The 24,643-nt window shown below is 43.7% G+C and overlaps 1 protein-coding gene across 31 annotated transcripts in view; it reads right to left on the bottom strand.

The window, feature by feature from the left end:
• The window catches only part of mbnl1 (muscleblind-like splicing regulator 1), a 51,921-nt gene that overhangs the window by 24,112 nt on the left and 3,166 nt on the right, over positions 1-24,643 (bottom strand). For 14 of the 31 annotated variants that reach the window (XM_070974172.1, XM_070974177.1, XM_070974175.1 and 11 more), the window contains exons 1-2: positions 11,977-12,134; positions 3,635-4,633 (exon numbers count right to left, since the gene is read on the bottom strand). In XM_070974172.1, the coding sequence (XP_070830273.1) occupies positions 3,635-3,808 (174 nt within the window). In that variant the 5' untranslated portion in view covers positions 3,809-4,633; positions 11,977-12,134. Of the gene's footprint in view, positions 1-3,634; positions 4,634-4,744; positions 4,771-5,073; positions 5,162-10,928; positions 11,292-11,976; positions 12,485-17,627; positions 17,785-18,244; positions 18,404-19,672; positions 19,919-24,643 lie in introns of those variants that run through there. The other 17 variants (XM_070974187.1, XM_070974189.1, XM_070974194.1 and 14 more) reach the window with 13 other exon arrangements.

Here is a 24,643-nt window from a genome sequence, read left to right as displayed (position 1 = left end):
CGCACCGCACGCACGCACGCACGCACGCACGCACGCACGCACGCACGCACGCACGCACGCACGCACGCACACCACTACTTCAATTTTAATTCTGTGGCCTAGATGAAAACTTGGTTCTGATTGATTGTCTTGCTTGGGGGTATATCATCAACATCTGATTGCTGCCATGAATATCTTCCCATGAAAAATGGCAATTTAACTGTTTTTGCTATTTCTGGTACAAATACATTCCCTGCCCTAATTCCCTCAGCATGGACTCTACAAGTGTGGCTTAGTGCAGGACACATGTTTTTATTTGTGTGTGAGGGTATGTCTGTATGTGTGTGTGTGCACCATGTAAAAAGGAGGCCAGAGAGGGAGAGGGAGAGTGGCTGTTGGGGGAAAATGACTGGGTTTGGGTGTGACCTGCTCAGCTATGCACTGGTGATCATGTGAGACCTGTTCTAATTATACACCTCTCAAGAAGAAGGCCGATCCTCTCTCATGGGCAGAAAGTGTGTGCACGTGTCCAAGAGGGTGCAGTGTGTGTGTGTGTGTGTGTGTGTGTGTGTGTGTGTGTGTGTGTGTGGGTGAGTGGGGGGCTGCAAGACCAGTAATGGGAAGCGATACGGCATCATGTAACACAACTAAATTGAGAATTTGTCCTATTTCAACCGCTAAACCTGTGTGAAAGTGAAGTAGGCCGTTTGAGTTTTCAGTGTGTGGGTTTGTGGGTCTGTGTAAGAGGAAACCCTTTGCAATGTGATCAAAGTATCTGCACAAAATGAGTATTTCAGGTCAAATCTTACGTGCAACTAATGAATCAATAATATCCTCTATCCTCTCCCCCCTCTCTCTCTCTCTTGTGTTCCCCTGCTGTATCTACTGTGGGTTTTTAGAGACCTGCTCTGTTTTTCATTACCAGCGGAAAAAATGGGGCAAAGAGTTAAAAAAAGTATCACCCATCTCCATTAATACACAAGTCCTAGAGGAAAAAGAGCCCAAACTACTAAAATAGGCCCCTTGGTTCCCTTAAAAAGCGTCCAAATATCTGGCAGCTACTCATTTCCAGCAGCTGACCTTTATCTAAGTGCAAATGACAATTTAAACATGTGGTCACATATCTAGATCCTTCCGCCTGTAGATAAAAGCCCCACCGTTTCATCAGCAGTGGTGGAATACAACTAATTACGGTTACTCAAGTCCTGTACTTAAGTGCAAATTCAAAGTACTTGTATTTAATTTGTGTATTTCAATTTTATGCAACTTTATACTTCTATTCTTCTTCATGTCAGAGGCAAGTGCTACTTTTTAGTCCACTACATTTGTCTGACAGCTTTAATAGGCTGAAGGATTAAGTGTTCCTCTATGGGTTGTGAAAATTCTCCTACTTACTGAGCTAAATAAACGATTTTAAACCCCCCTTGGATTAGCTGCTAAATGCAACGCCACAAAGCCGAAAACAGGGCTGTTTTTCTGAGCTCATGAAAAGTTGACTTTTTAAAGATACGTGGTTCTCACAGGACAGCAACGCTACAAACATGATCTTACAGAACATCTACAGAATGAGCACTTTGATACATTAAAGGTCCAGTGTGTAGGATTTTAGGAGGATCTGATGGCAGAAATGGAACATGATATTCCTAATTACATTCTTCTTTAGTGTATAATCACCTGAAAACATGAATTGGGTTTTTCTTAACTCAGAACGAGCGCAATGAGTCCACAATGTTGCACCACCATGTTTCTACAGTCACCCAAAATGGACAAAGCAAACACTGGCTCTCGGGAAGGCCTGTTGAGTTTTTAGTGGCCACCGTGGTACCTTAAGTATAATGTGATGATAATACTTACATAGTTTTACTTAAGTAAGGTTTTGACTGCAGGACCTTACTTGTAAAGGAGTATTTTCACAGAGTAGTATTAGTACTTTTACTTAAGTAAAGGATCTGAATACCACCACTCATCATTCAATGTCTTTATGTGGTCACTGTATTAAACTGAGGGGTCCATGGCGTCCAGATAATCAGGAGGACATCTATGTTTCATGTGTTTGATGAGGTGACATTTCTGCTTGGATTCCAGTTTCTACAGCTTGGGTCTTATTTTTGTCGCTTTGGCCATCATTTCTATTGGTTATTATAATGTTTTACTCACCCAATACATTTCTGAGATACGGGAACATCACTTCAATGAACTCTGACAGGAAAACAAATGGCCAATCTTCAGGCAATAAAATTTAAAGACTATTTACTTCTTTATGAGGAGGTAAAACCAAATATGAGCACATTAGACATGTTGTTCATTATCACTTATTGCATTGAAAAATCTTTTTTAGCAAAATTGCCATGTTCCCAGATCTTTCAATTCAACTGGAAGGTCTCAGGGGATTATGGAGAATGATGGTGCCATTCTCCACCACCAGGAATGATGGCCAAAACTATGAAAACAGGACTCAAGATGTGATTAACAAGAATGATTTAATTTAGCTTGTACTTTTGACAATCGACACGCACACACATGCACAGGCATTAGCGCATTGTGAGGAAACTTGGGAAGAGTTCAGCCTGGGCTTGACAATGTTCCTCTGTCCACATCTGGCTATAAACACAGTTCTGTGAGTCGACTCACACGCTGCCCTCGTCCTAACCCTGCCCTGCTCACATGCTGCCAATGACCACGAGTGGCCAATGTCTGCAGGAGCAGAGTACAAACAGAAGTAAAAAAACACTCGCAGCCAAACGTGTGCGGGTGTGTGTTAATGCTGGAAACTTTGGGTTTCCGCCCATCTCTAGAGATCTTGTGCTCCGATAAAAAGACAGATTGTGAAAGAGAGAAAGAAAAAGAGGTGTTTGCTTTTCTGCTTTTCTGCTGCTGCCTAAAAATGGAAAATTACTGCATACGGTGCCCCAAATCTGGCCCAAACTTTGCTCTGAAACACACACACACGCATATAGACACACACACACACGAACCCCCTGTAACTGCCCCTAGGCCTCTGCACAGGAAGTGGTTTGACTGAGTGAGATCTACATGATGACGCTATTGCCTGGTTCCTCTCTAGCTGTTGAAACGTGTTGTGCTCAGGGCATCCATATGAGTCTCTACATGTGACAGCCTATTCATCCATGTTCTCCCATTCAAAAGTTGGCACACAGCAGTGTTTATCACTTCCAGAGGGACTGTGCTGACGTAGTAAATTCATGCAACAATGTTTTACGCACAATGCAATCAGTCAGGGATGCGACTGACTCCTACATGACTCCTGTGAAAAATAAGGGCACTAAACACCAGCCAAAACTCTGCCTGCCTAAGAAAATTCCACAGTGCAGTGTTACAAATGCGTGACTTCTGCTTCCTGATTCTAAAAAGATGCAACGTCCACCCCATCCACCCTACTCCTCTCCGCCTTTGATCACATGACCAGTCACCTGACCAGAAATAGGTGGGACCAAGGAGAGAGCACATGTCATTGCCAGATGGTGTGCTCTAGCATGATATAAACTGTAGACGACTGCTACTCCCACTTTGCAACTCCATAATATTTGCTCAAACAGCCTGTCAGGCAGAATGTGCTCAGCCCCTTATCTGCGGCTTATCTGTCTGCCTGAGATCTGACCTCCAGACTTCCTGTTCACCGACTCTCCTTTCTTACCTTGAGTGAGTCGAAGCATGCGATGACCCGTCCGTTGTCCACCTGACAGCTCTTGGCCGGATGAGCGAACTTGCACTCCTGGTCTGAGCGCGAGCACGTGCCCCTCTGGAACTCCCTACATACCTCAAGTGTCAGCCACTTGGTGTCGCGGATGTGTGCCATGTTCATCGCCATGGCAACACGCTGGCAAAAGGTATTCCGAGCTGAGATCTGTTCAAGAGTGAGTAAAGTACCTCTAGTGTTTTAATCCACAACTTTAAGGTCTTTTCTTTGTTTATCTGTTGTTAAAGTCTGTGATGCGTGTATGAAACGCTGAAATGAAACATTCAAAATAAACTTCCTATTGATTGAGAGGGCTCCTTCTCCAAAGTGAAATGTTGTAGGACGATGCTTGGCTGTGAATGTTACTGGATAAATATCCTGATCAATCGACCACAGATTATCCAGGAGACGATTTAGCCTAACAATTAAGCTGCCACTCTTGGCTTGACTTTCCTCTCTCACTGTTGCTTGCCAAATGGTCTCATCTACAACGTTCAGAAACAGACGAACAGGTCAAACCGAGAGCCCTCTGGTTAGGTGCAGTGAAGCAGGCAACAAAGGTGATAGTCTGGTGTAGCCCACTACAGGAAGGTTAAGGACACTGAGGACCAAGTGGAGGCTTAGAGGGTTGAAGGCGAAAGTTGAAGGCAAGGTGGGTGAGATGCTGCGTGGGCCTGGTGGTGTGCTGGGCTGCTGTGGTAAGGCTGGTCAGCTGGTGGAAAGCAGTTGGCAGCGGGGGCCGTCTGGTGAGGAGAGCTGAGGCCGGCTGCAAGGAGTGGATGGTGACGGTGGTGGATGGACGAGCAGGTCGGAGCGTGGGCCACGAGGAGGGTGTGGTCACTGTCCTTGTGCTCGTGTTACTGTGGCTGCAAGCGAGCGAGGCAGCGGGGGGGAGGGTGGAGCTTCAGCGGTAGAAGCAGGTCAAAGCTGCAGCAGACATCAGGGAAGGCACTTCCTCTGGGGAGAGAGATAGAGAGAGACAGAAAGAAAGATTAGCGCTGATGCACGTCCAAAAAAAACTTTTAGGTTTATTTTCTCTTTCATTTCTCTTTTATAGGAGGCTCTGACCTGCACTGTTCTGCTAAGCTATGCAGCTGTGGGAATGAAGAATATGTAAAAATGTTAGAAATGCAGGGGTGTCAGCTAAAACAAATAAAACTTTCACCCGCCCCGCGCTCTAAACACACATGGTGCGCACACACGCTCATCACGCCACGCCACACACACACAAACACACACAACACACACACACACACACACACACACACACACACACACACACACACACACACACACACACACACACACACACACACAAATGCACAAAGCAGCCATTCACAACTTTCCACCTCCTCTTGTCGGTGCAGGAAAATCTGATCAAATCCTGTATCACTTACGGTCCAGCACGGCAAAGCAGGCTATTGCAAATGAGTTTAGAGGTGAAAGAAAGGAAGAGAGTGAAAGCGGAGGGGAAGTCGAGGCAGGGCATGAGGGAGAAGAGGTTAGTCATTTCCCTTCTTGCGAAGCGAGGACCAATGAGAGACAGCAGAGTTGCAGCAACATTCTGGGCTGAGCGCCAGGTGAGAGCAGGGGGAGGAGCAAAGAGGAGGCTGACCTGCCTGCTGCTCGAGAAGAGCGAAAAGAGAGACAGGCTGAACTAATCACTCTGCTCACTATTTCTGTGACTACCTGATTTCTTGCAAACATGATAAATTCCTTTCAAACAAACGCGAATGATTTAATAATAATATTTCCGATGGGGTAGAGCATTTCTGAATAAAAAGTCCCCTCGTCACCACAGTAATGCTGCGCTGACGTCACACAGATTTGAACTTGGATAACAACATGTTTATTATTTTGTTCACAACCCAAATTCCCCTTTATCACATGCAAAGTGTGTTTGTTTTTGTTTTTTTCATCAGAGTTTTGTGATGTTGCCAGTGGTTCCTATTTTGGGTGAATCCATTGTGCGGGGTTTGCTCGGGGAATTTGAATGACTGGACTCCCAGGGGCCCGTTCTGCTCTTATCGCACAGGCAGGCTAACTCACCACACCCTGTGTAGAGAAATCGCTTTTCCCAGAACAGCATGTGCACCTTCAGCAATGCTACGAACTGCTGCTAATGTTACAGCACTGCAACACTGCAACACACTGTATCAGAGCCCTGCAGCAGCACAGCTCAGGTCATGATGACCCAGCAACATGGATATACGTTACAACGAGGGTGAGGGAAGAACCTGCTTAGTTTCACCTTGGATGACCCCTACGATAGTAAAAGTAGCATTACTGCTACGAATGACCTTTGGAGTGCAAGCATAGCCATAATACGACTGCCCTACCCCCACAACACACAGGCACGAACGCGGATAATCTGCCATATCATGGACTTCAGAGGAGAGACTGAAAACATGGCGAGAATAAAATACAAACAGAGAAGATGTGTTACCTCACTGCTCAATACTTTCAAATGAAAATGATAACATTCTGCCTTTTTTTAATGAGGAGCAGTAATGTTTCTCAGTTTGAGGGAATAATAATAATTACATTACAAAGTCTAATATTTCTGTGTAACCCTGTATGCCTGCATTTTCAATATCATATAATGTTGATGTTACATGTATTTATTGCTACAGCTCAGTCTGATATACTTTGTATTAAGTTGAGTTCAGGTGAGAAAGGATCATCTCTCAACTCATCGCACTGAACTCGAGCCACAGCTGGACATGAACTAATGAGGTGGAATAGAGACTTCTATTATAATTGTTTTTAAATTGAAGGCGCCAGGGGCTGCCTTCAATCAAATGAGAGAATGTGATGACTTGATGCATGAAAAGCTGACGCCCCCTGCGTTCTGTCTGACTGCCTAATCTGTTTCTATGGTTTCTATTGGAGTCAGATGAGTACATATCTGTGAGAGAGAGAGGCGATGCAGTGTGGTGTAAGACAGTGCCAGAGCAATAATGAGCGCTCATTATGATCCATCATGTCTGGACATGGCCGTCCTACCCCTATTGATTTCTTCATGTCTATGGTCTTTCTTGTCAGTGTGCCACTCCCTCTATCTAATTCCACTTTAACTGTCGGTGCTCTTTCTCTCCATGGTATCAATTTCATGACTGTTTAATATGATCTATTTCTCTGCAGTAATTTACACTGTGTTAACCGGTGGACCCTCCTCTACTTTGTTTGTTCAACCTTCCCCATCTCCATCCATGCCTCTCCCTTCTGCCCTCAATGTAACTGTCTGGCCTGCGTTCTCCTCCAGCATCCTCAGCGGCACTCCCTCAGACTCCAAGGTCTTGCAATCTGGTGCAAGGTCAACCACACTGGCGGAAGGGAATGTGGCGAGGGAGCTTGAGCAAGAGAGGCCATGTGCTTTTTTATCACCCTTTTGGTCAGAAACATTAGATGGCTGCAAGAAGAGGAAGCGCGTCTTTAATGTCAGGACATCGCCATCAGCTCACGGTCATGTGACACCAGCATATGCCTCAACAGTTTCTGACATGAAAAGCGCGCCTGGCCGTCTTTTACTTTCTCTTGCTTATGAGTCACAAAATAAATCTGTTCTCAACGAGGTGAAGACGCTGTCGAAACCACTCTTCACTTGCGCTGAAAGAGCAAACTATGCATAAAACCTGCCAGTGATTAGCACGGTGGAGTGTGATGGATGGCGCTCAGACACGTCATTAAGTTTTCTTAAACACAGAGAGGTGTTTTGTTATTAAGGCATGTCTTAACCGATTGAAAAGTGAGAGCATTCAAAGTAATGTGCTTGTTGCTAACCGGGGCTGGTCTTGAAGTTGTCATTGTGACTAACTGCTAGAGACAACAAGAAAGAGGGAGTGGTTCACAGTTATGGTAAGACTTCCTGAAATAGGACTGGACGAGTGAGTGGCACGTTATTAGTCTGCTTTAGCATCGCTTAACACCATAGGTCATGAGTTGCTGGAGGCTCTATTCTGCATAATCGCATAAGAAATACTGCATGGGGGTGAACTGGTGTAGTATGAGTGGAGATAAAGCTGAAAAAAGTGCTGCTTGTTATAGTGCAACATCTGCTATGGAGACCTAGTAACAAACTGTAGCTTTTAGCCAGAGCTCCTATTTTCAGTTTTGACTGCAGAGGAGGAGGCGTTGGGCTCTTTGCTTTGCTGCTGTTCAGTTAAAGGAGTGGTTTCAGCATATTGACAGAGGTGGAGTCAGGGTGACAGTGTGCTGAGACAGGTCATCAGAGCTGAGGACGCTGGAGGAAATGCAACACCCCAGACCTCGCTGCTGCTCCTCCATGTGTTCAGAATATAGCATGTCAATATTGCCCTCACTGACCTTTGCTTACACGCATACACACTAGTGCATATGTGGACACGTGAGCGTGTTCTCCTCGCTGTCTCTTGATCTGTTTCATACTGACACACACATGCTGAGAGGCTGAGGGCTGCTGCTCTATCCGCCATAGCTCTTCGACGCCACATGCATCCCTGAGTAAACTGCATTTCTTTTGATGATGGGATTTTTCATGTTGGCTTGAGCAACCTTACTAAGGACGAGTTTAAGGGCTAATGCAACAGCACACTGAATGAAAAATAAATGAATTTATTTACACCTTAAATTTGGCTTGTTATGAATAGAGGTTATAGATGAACAGAGCTCACATGCTCAAGAGCATGTTGCAAAGATAAAGTAATTTCTTGCTATATTTGAGTATCACCATAGTTGGTATTGTTATCGACCTCCTTATTGTCATCAACATGAAGTTGTCATCTCCTCTAGCCTATTAGTTTAGCTGGCTTACTTGTTATCAGATTAAATACCGTGTTTCTGAAAGTGAGTCTTAGGCTAGGAGCGCATAACAAACAATGCCTATTGATTCCTCCAAGAACAAACCTCTGGAGACAATTAGGTCTCTTGTTTAGCATACATGGACAGAGCTATGCGCACACACACAAACACACACTGGCAAGACTCACAAATGCAAACCCAAACACACAAACCGCTATGTGTCCTGGCACAGAGTATTCTTAAGCTGTGGTGAATATCTGACTGTGCGCAACACTGCATCTTTGTGTATGTGTGTAAGGATGTGGTGAAGTCAACGGACAGTGAGGATAATGGCTGGCCTTATGGTTTAATGAGTGGCTCATTGGCTCACATTTAGGCTGTCTCTGCGCTGAGACATAGTCAGGCTGATTTCCACATATATAGACAGACGACAAATTGAGAACAACCTGAACAGATCCTAATTGAATAGCCGTGGGAGACTTTAGACGGGCATATTCGATGAGGGGACATCTTTTGGAGGACTGGTGATCACTCTGGTAGAGTGTAGAGCATGTAAACTCTGCCATGTTGCACTGAAGCTGTTTTAGCATCCATCTGTATATACAGGTACTGCTTGTTATCCTTTGGACAAATATGAAGACATATCCAGACTTAAATAATACCGTAGGCCAATGAAAAAGAATATATTTCTAACTTAATTGGTGCTGTGACTTTCTGTCTTTTCCAAACATACCATAGCAGTTTTTAATTAAAATTAGCTGAAAACTAGCTTAAACTGTCAGTCTCACACCACAACTAGTGATATGTAGAATATTTCTTGTTTATACATTTTGATTTACATACAGAACAGGATCTTTTTCATCCCTGAGCATACACCAGCATCTAATCATGTATGCCATTACCACAAGGCACAAACAGCACACGCTTAGCTTCTTTATCAGGATATTACATGCAAAAATACCTCGCCGGTGACCAATTTTATGATCTGCACTATTTATCTGTGTAATTTTCATTTAGTCAGTCATTTTCATGAAGGTCGGGCCGTGCTAATGCACCCACATCTACTGGTGCTTGTTGGGGCCCTACTTCTAATATACCGAGGCAAACAGAGCCACTGCTGTCACAATAATAGAAACAAAGGTTGGGTAGCGAGGTAGCTAGAAAGAGAGAGTGAGTGAGAGAATGGGTCGGCGTACGTTATTAAAGTTACAGCCGTCTGCCTCTGCTTCAGAGATGGGGAGTTTAAGATGTCAAGGCTGTGAGCAGGAGCTGATGGGGTGAAGAAAAACAAGGACAGGCTCGTGTTGACACATGTACCTCTGGACAGAACAATAAAGAAATAAGTAGACACTTATTACTGGCTCCACGAATAGCAGCTTCCACATGCTGCTCGCCCTGCTTATTAGCACTGTTGTATAGCACAGATACAGGTAGATGCTGGCTGTGATGCCTCTGTACTGCAATATCTGGTTAACAGTCATTACTGGCTACCTGAAAAGAATAGAAATACGTAAATACTGGGCATGTCTCTGACAGTGGCTGAAGTCAAATGGTTTTAGCTCAGCTTTGAATTTCATTAAGTGGAAGGTGTCTTACTCAACCAAATCTGTGTCAAACGGTTCCTCAGCGGGGTTGAAATGTGGTCATAACACAGTAGGAACATACAGCGAAGCCCCCGTGTAATAAAGGCTTAACCTGTCATCGCAGATTCAGCCATGCACATAATCCTGTCTGTAGGGCAGATCTTAGATCATAGGCAACACACAGAAATGCAGAGCAATTTGCCCCTGAGTTCACACACATAGGCAACAATACACAGAGAGAGCAACAAAACCTTCGACATTATTAGCCACAGTATTCACATTGACAACAAGAGCACGTTCCTCTGGCCTTTACTGGGCAGAAATTGTCTACCTGCAGCTGAGCTACCATGGAGATTTTACAAAGTTTCAACAATGCAATCTGCCATACATCTGGCTGTGTTACGCATGCTTCCATGTGTGGACATACTTCTGTGTGTGTGCGTATGTGCTACTGTCTGAGCCACCCTCTAAGTCACAACAACAACATTCCTCATCATCGCCCCAACCACGGACACACCACCAAGAGGAAACCCAGAGAGGCAAGGGGTGGGTGGGGGGGTGGGATAGAGGTGGTGAGGAGAGGGGACAAAGAGGGGAGAAGAGGGAAGGAAGGCTAGAGTTTGAAGCTCTGAAGATCCCCTGCCTCTCACAAACCATATGTATATAGGGCAGAACCATGCCCTGCTGATTGGGAATGAACGCCTTCAAAAAAAACGTTGACATTATTGTATCTGAATCGGACAAATACAATCGCACATAAGGAGACATTTTCAGTCCGTTTACCTTCACATGATCCACACTGACAAACTTCATCGCTGAAAGGCAGAAACGCATTACAGCCAATCTTCCGTTATCTCCCCAAAGACTTGCTAAAGTAAGAAACTACTTACTTTCACTCCAGTTTAAACATCGACAAGTTAAATCCCTCCATTTACTAGGTCTCCTTCTCCCTGTCTCTCTCTCGTTCTTGCCCCTCTTTCCTTCTCTCTTCAACTTTCTTCCTCTCTCTCAGATACTCCCCCTCTGTCAGACGCATGAAAACACTCACTTAGTCACACACACACACACACACACACACACACACACACACACACACACACACACACACACACACACACACACACACACACACACACACACACACACACACACACACACACTCCCACAGACAGAGTCACCCTCTCACACACTCTCTCCTCCCGCGACCCGGAATGCCTGGCAAGATCCAACTGTACTGAAATACTGTGCTCACCATATAAGGTAGCAGCAGCTTCACATGTCACACATAATTTACATGCAATGGGGCGGGAGTTTGCCTTACACAGCGCACACACATGTAGAAACACACATACACACATGCAAAACCATGCTTCCCCCTTTAGGCTGACGCAGCAAGGGAGGGAAGAGGTAAGAGACAATCAAATTTTACCATTCTCCATGTTAACCAAGCCCTGCAGGATAACTCCTAACATGTCCACTGTTGAGTCAGACGGAGGGAATGAAAGCTGAGTGGGCGATCTATTGATCCTCTCCACTGCTTCCTGGAACAACCACGGCCCTCCAAACACACACATGCACACACACCAGCAAATTTTTTTGCTAACTAGCGCTACCCTCAGGAAGTAGCTATTGTGTGACTGTCTGCTTTGAGCCAAGAATGTGTCTTACTGTGTGTCTGTGTGTGTATGTGCAAGACTGCGTGTGCCTTTCTCTATAAAACAAGCTGTAACAAATAGATGTTAACCCTGTGGCCCACATACTGGACACACACACGCACACACACATACAGCAAACACTAAGGCAAACAATCCCTGTATCTCCACCTATGCTCCAATGCACGGACGCTTACTTTGGAAAGTAAAGACTGCAGCACACACAGGAGGAAAGATCTAGATAAACCAATGAGACAAGGAGGAGGGCTATGAACCAAGCTCTTACCTCTCACATTGCTCTCCAGTTTGTGTGTGTGTGCGCACTTCCGCCTGTCGATTGACTCTGTGTTTATGCGTGTGTTCAGACAGGCCACGACAGCAGACCCCCAGGCACCGGCTGGACCATTCTCAGGCAGGCAGGCAGAGCGCAGCAAGGCAGAGCGACTGGCAGAAGAGAGGCAAGCGAGTGAGCGAGTGAATCAGCAGCGAATGAGTGGAGGAACCGTGCGGAGCCGAGCACCAGAGTGAGAGAGAGAGGGCGAGAGAGAGAGAGAGAGAGAGAGAGAGAGACAGAGGAGGAGTGTTTGTCTGTGTGATTGTGTGAGTGTGTGCGCGTTGCAGCGTTGGCTGTGTGCGCTAGTGTCTCCCCTCCCCTGCCTCTTGAAGTGGCTGAGCTGGGCTGTGCTGAGCTGTGCTGAGACGGGCTGGGCTGTGTCTCTACTGACTCCCCAGCCTCTGGATCGTCTGTCTGCTGCCCGAGGAAAGTGGTGCTCGCTGGGTGGCAGTAGCAACAGCTGTGGAGGAGGAGGAGGAGGAGGAAGAAGAGGAGGAGGAGGAGGGAGCCCTGACTGCACTGGGCATACAGATCCTGCAGTCCCCTCTCCCTCCCTCTCTTCCTCACTGAAGGCTGGCCACGCCCCCCCACCCCCCACCCCCCTAAAACAACACCAGGAAGCGCTGGTTCAGTTACAGCAACACTGCCCTTGTCTATCCAGTGAAGCTGAGGGAGGGAGGGAAAAAGGAAAACATTGGGAAAACACTGCAAGAAGATAAATAAGGAGAAAAGAAGGAAAATTAGTAGCACAGAAGTGAGAAAAGGTCAGGCAGAGTGACAAAGAGTATTCGAAGTAAAAGGTGGGATAGTCATACTAAATATCACCAGAGAGGACAGAATAAGACAGAGACAAGAGATTTAATGAGGAAAGGATGAATAAGGAGAAACACACCAGTTGGAAAAATTGAATAGATTAAGGGGTGTGGAGGAAAGAATTGCGGGAAGACATTTAGAGGGAGTTTGCGACAGATTAGCTCTGGCTTCTGTCTGGATCTCCTTCTCTCTCTTTCATACTGCCTTTCTGCTGTGGCATGCAACCCCCAGACACCTTAGCTCTGCCTCGCACTTGCAGCTCTTGCCCACACCATTAAAGCAAGACACACTGAACTGCACTAAATCAAACTGGACTACGCTAGAAAGCGGTTTTACATTCAGAGTAACACAGGGAGTGTAAATAGTGTGGAAATGAAATGTTCCAAAAGATGCCGACCAATGCAGTTTGGTTGTAGGTCAGCAGCATATAATAAAAAAGGCTAACCGAGACAACGCTGAGGCAACTGCTGCTGCCAGCTCGCCTGTATTGTTGTTGACTCAAGGCTTCTGCTGCCACAGTCCCTGTATCCTGGGGAAAGCCAGAGAGGCTAAAGGAGCCTCCAAGAATTTGATTTGGACCTGATGCTGTAATATCCGGTAGCCATGGAGATAGTGGCCTTGGCATCTGCAGGAATCTTTACAGATTCTGAGCCGTGTGCCGGCGCCAGGTTTTCTGACTGATCCCACATATTGTCACTGTGACTCACTTCATCTGATTGTGATCATGGACAAAGTGCATTCATAACGCTGCCTGTTTGGAATATGGAAAATAGCTCTGAAATGTATTTTCACTTCGACAGAAAGCAAATTCCACACATTGCAGCTGAATCCGGTTTGACTGCACACCTGCGCCCATGTTTGTGAGAACCCTTTTTTTCAGTACATTTGCATAAACATGTATAACACCACTGCTTCTCTTATGTAAAACTATCTCTCTTTCTGTTCCGCCCTGCTCACTGGACCATTTTCTACTGCTGCACAGTTCTGTTTGATACAAAGCTGGTGATAAGTCATCTCTAATTTACACAGCAGAGCCATAAACCCTGGGTGACAATCTGTGCTAGAGCCCTAGCTGCAGTGCTAACCCTTTAGCTAGCCAACATTCTGATGCAATGTGCCAATAAGCCCAGACAGAGCAAAACACATGGTGTATACTTCATGCATAAGGTAGGTGCCATAGTACTACTTTTCTGAGATGATCGTGTTTTGATGGACAGTGCCATTATTAGCAAAGGGCATGCCTTGATCTATTTCCAACCATCATTCATTAGTGATGGAAGGATATCTGTTTCCGTCCATGGAAGCAGTCGTGCTAGAACACATACAGTATGTCTTAGATTAGCCAAGCAATCTGTTTGACTGATGATCAATGGAAGCAGCAGGTCACTCTAACCTCCAGATGAAGTTTTTCTTGACCCATAATGAAGAAACATGGTGATTGATGTTGCTCTGGCTCAATAGGAGACACATTAGCAACGCCTCCAAAGATCTGGTCTCTCTGCGAAACTCAGACACTGACGTGGAATTTCCCCTCTTCTGCTGCAGCTGAGTGCGTGCCAGTGCTTCTGCTCCTTTCTGTCTCTGCGTCCTTCATTTACTCCTCTTCCCTGCTAGTCTATATTTCCTATTCATGACCATTCTCCATGAGTCTTTTCATCGCTTTCTCTCGCTTATGACTACATCTTAATTCCCTTAAATTTGCCCCTGAACAACCACAACCACTTGTCTATGTGTCACAACCCACAGATCCCTATTCCCCTAGTCCAATTAGAGATAGAGCCAAGCCTTGCAGTTACCAGATGGTTTGCTCATTTGGTTCTACAAATAAAGTTTCATTCTGCATATAATCTGATCAGATGTACACCAGGACCCTTTTTCTCCTTTTCTAGTTTATGTTTCTTTAACTGAAGTGAAATCAGCCACATGTTTTAACTTCCTGCTGCACATGCCTCCTAGATAAGAGGATGGTGTGACCGTTGTTCTCTCTTGCAGATCAATGAGACTGTGGAGCTATTTAAGTATGAGCAAAGAGCAAAGGGAATCAACATACTTGGCTTGAGCAAACTGTTCACACAGGTTCCAATGTTAAAGAAACTGAAAACAGGAAGAGGTGTGTGCGTATGCGGTGCAGTTTAAGGGGATTGCCACTGATTTTACACATCAAGATCAGTGAACTAGCCATGCCACGCAGCCTTTGAACAAAAGTTCTGTAATGTCTCACATGGCTCTGGAGGGAGCATTGTCAAGTCTGAGAAAGTCACTGTAATAATGTCATTATCAAGTTGCATTGTGGGAATCAGAGAATTCTCTGTTGCATCGGTTTGTTCTTTTTTTATGTCTTTTGCAAGTCCTACAGATGCATGAAAAGGAAATACTAAATTGCAAAAGAGCAGCAGAATACTCTAGAAACTCTGTCACACTCTAATCTTCAATAATCAATCACATTAACCCTCAGACAACACAGTACAGCATGGGTGACCCCTGTGCCCCTGTCAAATCATCAAATCCTAACCTTTCCCCTTTGTCCACCCCTTCGTCTCCCTCCTCCCTGATGAACCCAGCGTTCCACCTTAAGCTTCCCTATCATCTCAGCGCTCTGCTATTTCCCAGCCCTCTGTAAATGACACTGGCTGGCTGACGTGAACTCTCACTCCACTGAGGAAATGTCCCAGAGCTTTTGTGTGCCAAACTCTGACGGCTCATCTATCACTAAGGCCGCAAATACACATTACACTCCCATTACAGACCATCACAGCAACAACTGCAGCAGTACACAGTCTTGCAGAAAGACCCACAGCAGGAAGTCGTTTCACTATAGCTTATTTTAGGTCAGGCGTGGGGAACCTTTTCCCTATCAAAAGCCATTTCAATTTTTATAACAACCTTCGAGGTCCATACTAAATTATTGAACACATATGTCATATTAACCTCTAATGCGATAGCTGGAACTGCTTGGCTTTGGCGATGCATCTGATGTCAGCCGGTAGTGATGATGATGCTACGCACAGCAGGTTTTTCAGGTTGAAATCAGAAATGAGTCTTTGCACGAATCAGTTTTGAAAAAAAAAAAAACAAAAAAACAACCCTGCTCATAATAGTGAGTTGTCCTCAAAGTGCGTAACCATATGTCTGTGAAGATTCTCATTCATCCGGGTCATGGTACTTCTAAGTGCTTTAAAAGGCAACTAGGCTTGCAAGTCTAGTCTAAGTACCATGACATGGATGAATGAGAATCTTCACAGAGACGATGCACATTACACTGTCTGTCAGAATGTGGTCTGGTGGAATCTGTGTGTTGGGCATCCAAACTGCACTGAAGGGCATTATCTTTATCCAAGTGCATTTGTCCTTACAGCTCATCCAGTTCAGCATGTGTCAAGCTGTAATGACACTTGAGATTGGCCTTTTTCACCACTCTGAACGCGTCCCCACATCTAATTTAGGGGCGCCCATTTCTCTCGGAAAGCGCAACATTCTGGATCTTTTCTTGACTCACCCGTGATGGATGTCACGATATGTAACCATTACATATGCTGCATTCAAGGACCACCCAGAAGGATGTGTTAGTCTACGGTTTGATGATATTCTCTTTATTGCAGAAAAAAGTAGTTGCTGTCTACAGATTTTTTAATTTTTTTTGTATTTATGAATTGCCTCACAGCCCAGATCAAACGGTCTTGCGGGAGGTTCCCCACATGAGTTTAGGAGGCCACTGAATGAGAAAGCAAAATATTATTTTGAGGTAATTTCTACACTGACAACTTCTGCCTACTTCTGCCTATGTTATGTTTTATTTTAGAATATGTGGCGTGCTACTCCAAAGATGTTCTACTCTAAATATGCTACGCATCACTAAAAATGTACATGAAAGCGGTAAGTTGTAAATGTGTGTATGCTGACAAATACCCTGTTTCTGGTGCGAATTTGCAGCCGTGTTTCCCTACTGCATATTTTGTGGTTTTCTCTTAACTTCTTTCCACTTTGACGCAATGAAGGGAAGCAGGTGCAATTCAAGCTGTCAGGTTTGAAATATAGAGAGGAAATAGCACACTGTCTTGTCCCCATCTGACACCATTGTGTGTGTGTGTGTGTGTGTGTGTGTGTGTGTGTGTGTGTGTGTGTGTGTGTGTGTGTATGCCCCATTCAAGCTTGAAGCTTATCTTGGAGATAAAATGAAAACAAATGGAAACACCCTTTGCAAAGAGACCTTTCACACCAACTTTCAGCTATTTTTTCTGTCTAAACATAGTCAGCAGTGACACTGCTGCAAATATGAAATAAACTCTCTTTAGATCCCGAACTTTTTATAAATGCTTCGCAGTACAGAGAAACATTAGCATAAAGTTGTATACAGAAAAAAATACTGCAAAGATTGCCTTTCTATCTTTGTGAAGGATCAGAGAAACTTTCGTTTGTTAATTCTGTTTTATCTTTTTTGCTACTTTTATTTCTTTGTCTTTTTATAGGATCTTTTATTCTATTTTTTTTATAAACTTACTTATCTGTTCTGTATGTTTTCTCTATTGCATTTTGTTCTTAATGCCATACTGTAAAGCACTTTGAGCTGGTTTGTATGCATTGATTTCTACTATTTGGTTTTTAATGTCATAATGTCAAGTTGCATTGTATATATAAAGGGTGCGATATAAAGTTATCATTATTATAAATTACACAATAATGGAATCTTATGAAACGAATTAATAGCAAAGACTGAATAATAACAAAAGTCATTTAAATCTATCAACAGACATTAATCCTACCAAGAGTACTTTCATAGCCAGTGAGCTTACCTGTGTGTCTGTTAAACGCTGACGTGCCACTGGGACAGGCGAAGTCGCTTCAGCAGAGGTCACACTGACGCAGTGCATTGTGGGATGAACTGACATCTTCATTTCTCTCTTCCTCTACTTCTCTCACTCTCATAATAGCACCTTCTGCTTGGCAACGGCCATACCACAAATGTGGTCAGGTTTACAGCGAACCATCACTGCGCAACATCAAGTCTCCATGACAACCACTCCTTATCTAATTTGCATCTTCTGCCTGCATTATCTACTGATGCCAAATATGGACACCTTGTTACTTTCCCCGCCCCTCTCTGCATCCCCTTTTTATAACTTCCTCTTTCTCTCCATTTTCACAATGGTGTGTTACGCTTTTTGTGTCTAATGTATATGCACACAGATATGCATAGCCTTGCTTGCAGCCTGTGAGTGAGTGAAAAGAGGAACTTCCTGTGACATTAGACCGGTTCGCAGCCTGAGAGATAAGCAGTGAAACTGCTTTTTAAATCAGGAAGTGGGGTGTTGTAAAAGCTGCTGGTGAGGGACTTAAAACAGAAAGGCGACTTGCAGTATGTTATCACAACCCTTCCATGGCGGGTACGTCGTCACAGGATTTCACTTACCCGTTCAGTTCTCCTTCTGTGAGGTTGGTGCAGGCATTTGGCCTCCTCCTCTTCCTCCCCAAAGGACTGTGTCTATCAAACTGCTGCTGGAATGTTGAACCAGGCCCCTGGAGCCCACACACACAGCAACACTCAGCAGCACTCAGCACCTGTCTCCGACTGCCAGCGCAGAGAAAGAGACACGGTCAATCACACTGGACAGCACAGCAAAGGGGAAACAGCAGAGGAGAGTGGGAGGCAGACAAGCATTTTATCAGCAGAAAACAAAAAAGCATTTGCATGTTTTGTGCAATACATTACTTGATGGTTAACAACCTTAATCTGTTGAACATAAAACATCATTATTAAACTAATTACAAAATCTTAGCGTGTTTACCATAAACAAAACGTCAAGACAAGTTGCAGCATCTGTCTCTTGTCAACGTTCTAGTGTTTATGACAACACATTTCACAAACTCTGCATGTTGCGTCATGTTGCACACATAATGTTATCACACTACATACTTGAAGCTACTAATACCAAAACACTGCATATAAAGAGGTTTTCTGACCAAACTAAAAAAAAAATAATAATCATAATCATAAAGTGATCTTCACAGACCTTATTTCTGGCATTCTGGTGACTTTTTATGCACAAAACAAGAATAAAAGTGTAGTTGAAGAGGGCATCTACATTATTTGGCAGCATTTCACGATTATATTTTAAGATGGATATCTATACAGGTAAGCCTAAATAGTTGTAATGAACTAACTGAATGAACACTGAGCTGAAGGTGGAGTTGAGGGGAATGATCCATTTAACAGACCTCTTATTGTTCTCTACCGAGCAATTCCTTTGTGTAGCATGTGGCAGTATTTCCCAACCTATGGGTCTAGACCACCTATGGAGTCACAACAAGCTGTCAAAAGTTATTAAATCAGTCTAAAGAAAAAAAAAAACATTTCTGTAACACAAAATAATGTTTATTTTTTACGACTTTTCTCCAATTTGTTCTTTTTTTCTTGAGAAATAAGAAATAGTTATACCCCTTCATGCCTCTTGAAATACCTACGCGGGAACAATCTGAGAAGGAAATAATTTCTGAATAGTTGATTGGCTAATAACTCGTGTCCACACAAGTGCGGTCACAAAGAGGTGCCTCATTCACATGCCAAAATGGTTGGGACCCACTGCCATATTGCAATATAGCAGAATTGTCTTTACAAAAACCAACAGAGCTTATTAAATTGCATATTTATAGTAATTATCCTATCACTAAAGCTAACTTGGTGATATTTCATTGATGCTGAAAGGTTAAACATCACAGAACCTTCGATGCTAGTCACGTTGTTTTTTTTTCCCTCCGCTCTCTCATATTATCAAGAGATGCAACCTCTCATCTCAGGCTTTCTAGACATATCATCCCTCCATCTGACACTTTAACTTACCAGGCAGTGTCTGGAGAAGCTCTGAGCAAGCATCAGAGGCCCTGAGCACCAGACGGCCTCCCCTCCTCTGGGCTGCAGGGCTGCTGAGACTCGGGGGAATGGAAGTCAATGAAACCAGGCCTAATTTAGCCTCCTCCGCTCCACGAGCTGCCAGGAATCAGAGTGAGACTCCTTCCCTTTTTAGGGCTCTCTGGACACTGCAGTCTGCAAGTGGCACTACTGCATTCCTATAGCTACACCAAGGAGCTGGAGAAAGAGAGAGGGAGTGACAGACACACAGAGAGAAAGGTAATAGTCCATTTACTATATAGGTTTAAAAGCTGTAGCCTTGCACAATCAGAAATATGAAAATATTTTAACAAAGCACTTATTTATTGACGTTGCATCATGAGCTTATGAAACTTCCAGTTTGGGCACTTTAATAATCATCTTATCTTCTGGGATGACGATTGAGACACACCAGCCACGATCACATCAGCTTGTTATAAAATCACACCAGTAATTAGGTGTGAAAAGAGGACTAATCAGTGGGTCTATATTTACACTATGCACTGGGCCAGGCCCTGACACTGTGTCATGTAATCTTTGTAACTCCAGTCTGCAATGAAACTAGATACTGCCTGCCTAGAAGAGCATTTTTTCTCCATCGTGATCTGGCTGATTTTCATGTGACAGAGGGAGAGAGAGAAGGCAGGCGCTCAACTTCCACTTACACAAGATAGATAGGATTGCATTTTAATGTTTGAGCTTAGAAAATGAGTACTGTTCCTTCCAACTTGTTTGGTAGAAATAAACCTATGACTACAGAAATGTGTAAACTGCTTAAATTACCCTGACGTGCACTTATTTGACAGCAAAATAAAAATTTTACGTGTTGATGTGTGTTTTTCTTTCTCAAAAGAGACTGGGCAAGGCAGCTGCACTCATGAAAATGATAGACACGTCACTATTTATTAACCATGGCAGGCGATGTATTTAAAATAAATGGATTAGATGAGGATTACTCATTGAGTCTTCACTCCTGCTCCATCCTTGTGTTTTCTGCTTGTGATATGACTGCACATGTATTACTCAAGACGGTGATCGCATAAGCCATGGTATGGAAGACACAATAGGATTATCTGTGGTGAAGAGATGAAGTCTCATCTTCGCTTGCCACCTCCTATGAGGAGCACACAAGTACGTGGCTACCGTTTTACTGCGAGAGTGTGGAATAACGAGTCAAACTGACATAATCCCATTAGTCTATTCAAGGTCTCTGTCTGGCCACCCTGCATAATGAGGACATAACGGCTTCCAGGGTGATATCCACTCATAACTGCTTTTAAAGAGAATTATTCATGCCTCTTGTTGGGTGGACTATTAATTCAATTAATCTCCCCTCACAATTTCTAAAGAAAATTTAGTGATTGAGTAAGTCTTTGGCTTAAGTTCACCAACTAATAAGATGGTTGTTGACAGTTGTTTATCCTGCCTGCTCCATATCTGACCCCTCCATAGGTAGCGCAGTTCACTGGAAATCTTTGCACCTCCTTGGAAAGTCCTTCTGCCATCTAACATCATTTATGTGAACGATGAGCTCAGCAACTGTCATCACCCCAGCATGCAATTAGATGAGGAACTTCATAACTAGAGGCTATCAAGTGACAAGAGACATCAATAAAACATTAAATTACAGTCTGGTGGTATTTAAATAATACCATCAGACTGTCTTGCCAGTGCGTTTAGATAACAGCCGGGCATCCAGTGTTACAGACGTGAATTCTTAATAAACAAGTCAAATGTTGAGATGTGAGAAATTACATCTGGTGTGCACTGCAGGTCATTTGATTCACCAGTAACTGTAGTATGTAATGCACCCTTTGGTTAAAAGAAACAACATTTATTCCGTAACAAAAGATTAAAGGATAGGGTCACAGCTTTTTTAGATCTCTCTTAAACAACAGTCAGGTGCCCGAAAAAACACTGAAATAGTTTTCTCTTTGTGTTATCATTCCTCCTGCTCCTATTGGCCTTCAAAAGATCCATTCCTAAAGTGCCTCTGATGTGAGCGAGGATAAAATTCACAGTCCTCATTCTGTGCAAAATAGCAAACCCGTCCTTGAACACAAACAAGATCGCAGACAGTCTCTAGTCTCACACAATCCTGATTCCAAAAAAGTTGGGACATCACATAAATGCAATCATTGCAATCGATGCAATTTGAGCCCATGTAAAAACCCTTTATACCATCATGTGTTCACAAAGAGGTGAACCTCGCTCCATCCTTGCTTGTGGACGACCACGTCTTTGCCCCTTTCATACCCAATCATGATACTATCACTGTTTACCTGTGGAATGCTCCAAACAGGTGTTTTTGGAGCATTCCACAACTTTCCCAGTCATTGGTTGCTCCTGTCCCAACTTGTTTGAAACGTGTTGCTGCATCAAATTCAGAAAAAACATATATTTACAAAAATCAATGAAGCTGATGAGACAAAAAACATTCAATATAATGTCTTTGCACTGTTTTCAATGGAGTACATGTCAAAATTAGCAAATGATCACATTCTGTTTTATTTATATTCTACACAGCGTCCCAACATTTTTGGAATTGGGGTTGTATAACAATATCAGTGAGGAACTATCACATGGTCTGCAGTGTTAAGTAACTACGCCTTATTGGGGTGGGGGTAAGTATAGGAAAAGGGTTTAATGCCAGACATAAGTCTATATCAAAAACATTTTCTATACAGTACAAGACTTTCCACTTTGTAACATAGCAACCAGTGAACTCAACATGGCACCTATTGTAATTCTAAAACTAGCTAAGCTGAGTGCCAGACATAATTATATCTCTCCTCAGCCAATCACAGAAGCCTGAGCCATAAATAACAGACTGCTCCCCTACCGAGCACCAGTCTGTGCCGAAAAGTCAACAAACACTTTCTCCAGTAGCGGCTCTTGCTCACTACTGGATTCGCCTTGCTCAGAGGAGGACAAACAGACGGGGGAAGAGAGACAGAGGCAAATAGGTTTCCAAAGACAGAGTGAGGGAGATAGAGAGAGGAGAGAGGAAAAGAAAAACAAATGCAGCCTGTGATTACTGAGTCATAATGAAGGCTGCTGGATGGGACTGTGGCTATGAGCTATGTCATTAAAGACGATGCCGAGTGGCTGGAACACCTACAGGTCTCTATTTGAATCACTGGCATGCTGGAAGACAAGGATGCATAGCACGGGATTCAAAGTTCCTTTCAACACACTTCTTCAGAGTTATTACAACATTTCACAAACAGTACAATAATAATCCCGAGGGTAGAGACTCTCTTGTAAGCAGCAGCGGCTCCGCTTTAGAGCCTTATTACTCTGTGTGTGTTTTTGCCAGACAGCTACCGCAGCGCTCTGTGAAACAGCTTAGTCTCCGGGGCCTTATATTTAGATTTTACGACCAATATTGAATTCTGACCCAGGATATTTTCACCAGGCTGATTTAAGGTGTCACTTCGAAGGGGCAACAAGTTATGGTCGTAATTACGTTCAGATCACATCACATCACGTGGCAGGAAGAGGTTACTGGTGCATTTGTTCCGTCGGGGTGATGAGAGATGGGATTGGAAATGAGTCTGCACAAAAGACATTGCTAACATGTTACACAGTAACAGAGCACTTATTTTACTTAAGGGATTTGAGAATTGATCCAACCTCTTAAAGTCATATCATCACTGTCATTGTGGTGACAAGTCACAATTCCAGAATGGACACACGATGACTGTGTACTTTATGACATATCTGCATCATTTTCATCTTGCTGCAAGGCTTTTCGGAACAAACTCAGGTTTTAAGGTATGTAATCTTATCAAGAGGGATGCCAATGCATCAAAACATCATGCCCTGTCACTTATCTCCTGAGATATGTAAACATGACCGATAAAGGTACCATTGGATCCTTGGCATGTGTCACATAATAAAAGCAGACGTGACCTAATCTCTCCTGCGCTTCTATGCTATTGGTTTCATCTGGTGCCCCTTGTATGGGGAGGTGACACTTTCTAGACTTCAGTGTGACATATCCAGTGAGTCATCGTGTAATATAAATCTTATGTAGGTGCACATCTTGACTGGGATTAGGTCAATACTGACCTTTAACAGAGTGCTTTGGCCAGTCATATCATACGTCGCCATGATGGAGTTAACTCATAACAACTGCAGTCTTTCCCACTTCAACGAGGGAACATTTTTGGGGAGGCAAAAGCACTGCATACTTGTCATTTTTCAGATTTCATGCCATGAAACGGGCCAGATTTAGAGCACAGTATTGACCTTTAAAACCTTAGCCTTGACTATGACTTTAAGCTTTTAGAATTGCATGATTAGGATGTTATTGTTAAATGGTTATGATGGATCTTCTGACCTACAGCTGGTAAAATTAAATAACAGACTGATGTCATTATCACATTATCCGTCATAAGCTGTGGCCTAATTCTTTAGAAGTAAGATTATACAAATATCCTCAATTTCTTCATGCAAACCTGAAGGACATAATCATTCCTGCAGAGGTGAGGAGGCTGTGTGTGATGCTACAGGCACAACAGCATGACCCCTCTCTCAGCTCCCAGGACGTTTTCTTCAGCCTCCCTATTGGGATTCTGGTAGCCTACATTCCCTGCTTCAAGGTCGGCAGCAGTGGCAAATTAAATTACTTGTCCTGTTTTGTGGCGTTGGCGCCAGGTCAACAGCAACTTTGCTAAAATGATGAGTACAGGATTCTGAAGGGAGCCGCATTTGTCCTTAGTCTCTGGTGTCATGTTTGCAAAGCAAGAAGCAGCGATGAAAAGAGCTGAAATCAAAAGCAGTGTATTAAATTCTGCTTCTGTAATCACTTGCAAAAAATCAATTACTTCTGCTTTCAAATGCACCACTTTACACTATTGTCCTTTGGGTTTACCCTGCTGCTGGAGGATGTCATGTGCTTGCACATGGAGTGCAGCA

The sequence above is a fragment of the Chaetodon trifascialis genome, chromosome 11 (genome assembly GCF_039877785.1).
Source record: "Chaetodon trifascialis isolate fChaTrf1 chromosome 11, fChaTrf1.hap1, whole genome shotgun sequence".
NCBI lineage: Eukaryota > Metazoa > Chordata > Actinopteri > Chaetodontiformes > Chaetodontidae > Chaetodon > Chaetodon trifascialis.
The sequence above is the reverse complement of the archived record's forward strand: the minus strand, read 5'-3'. Positions and strand labels throughout refer to the sequence as shown.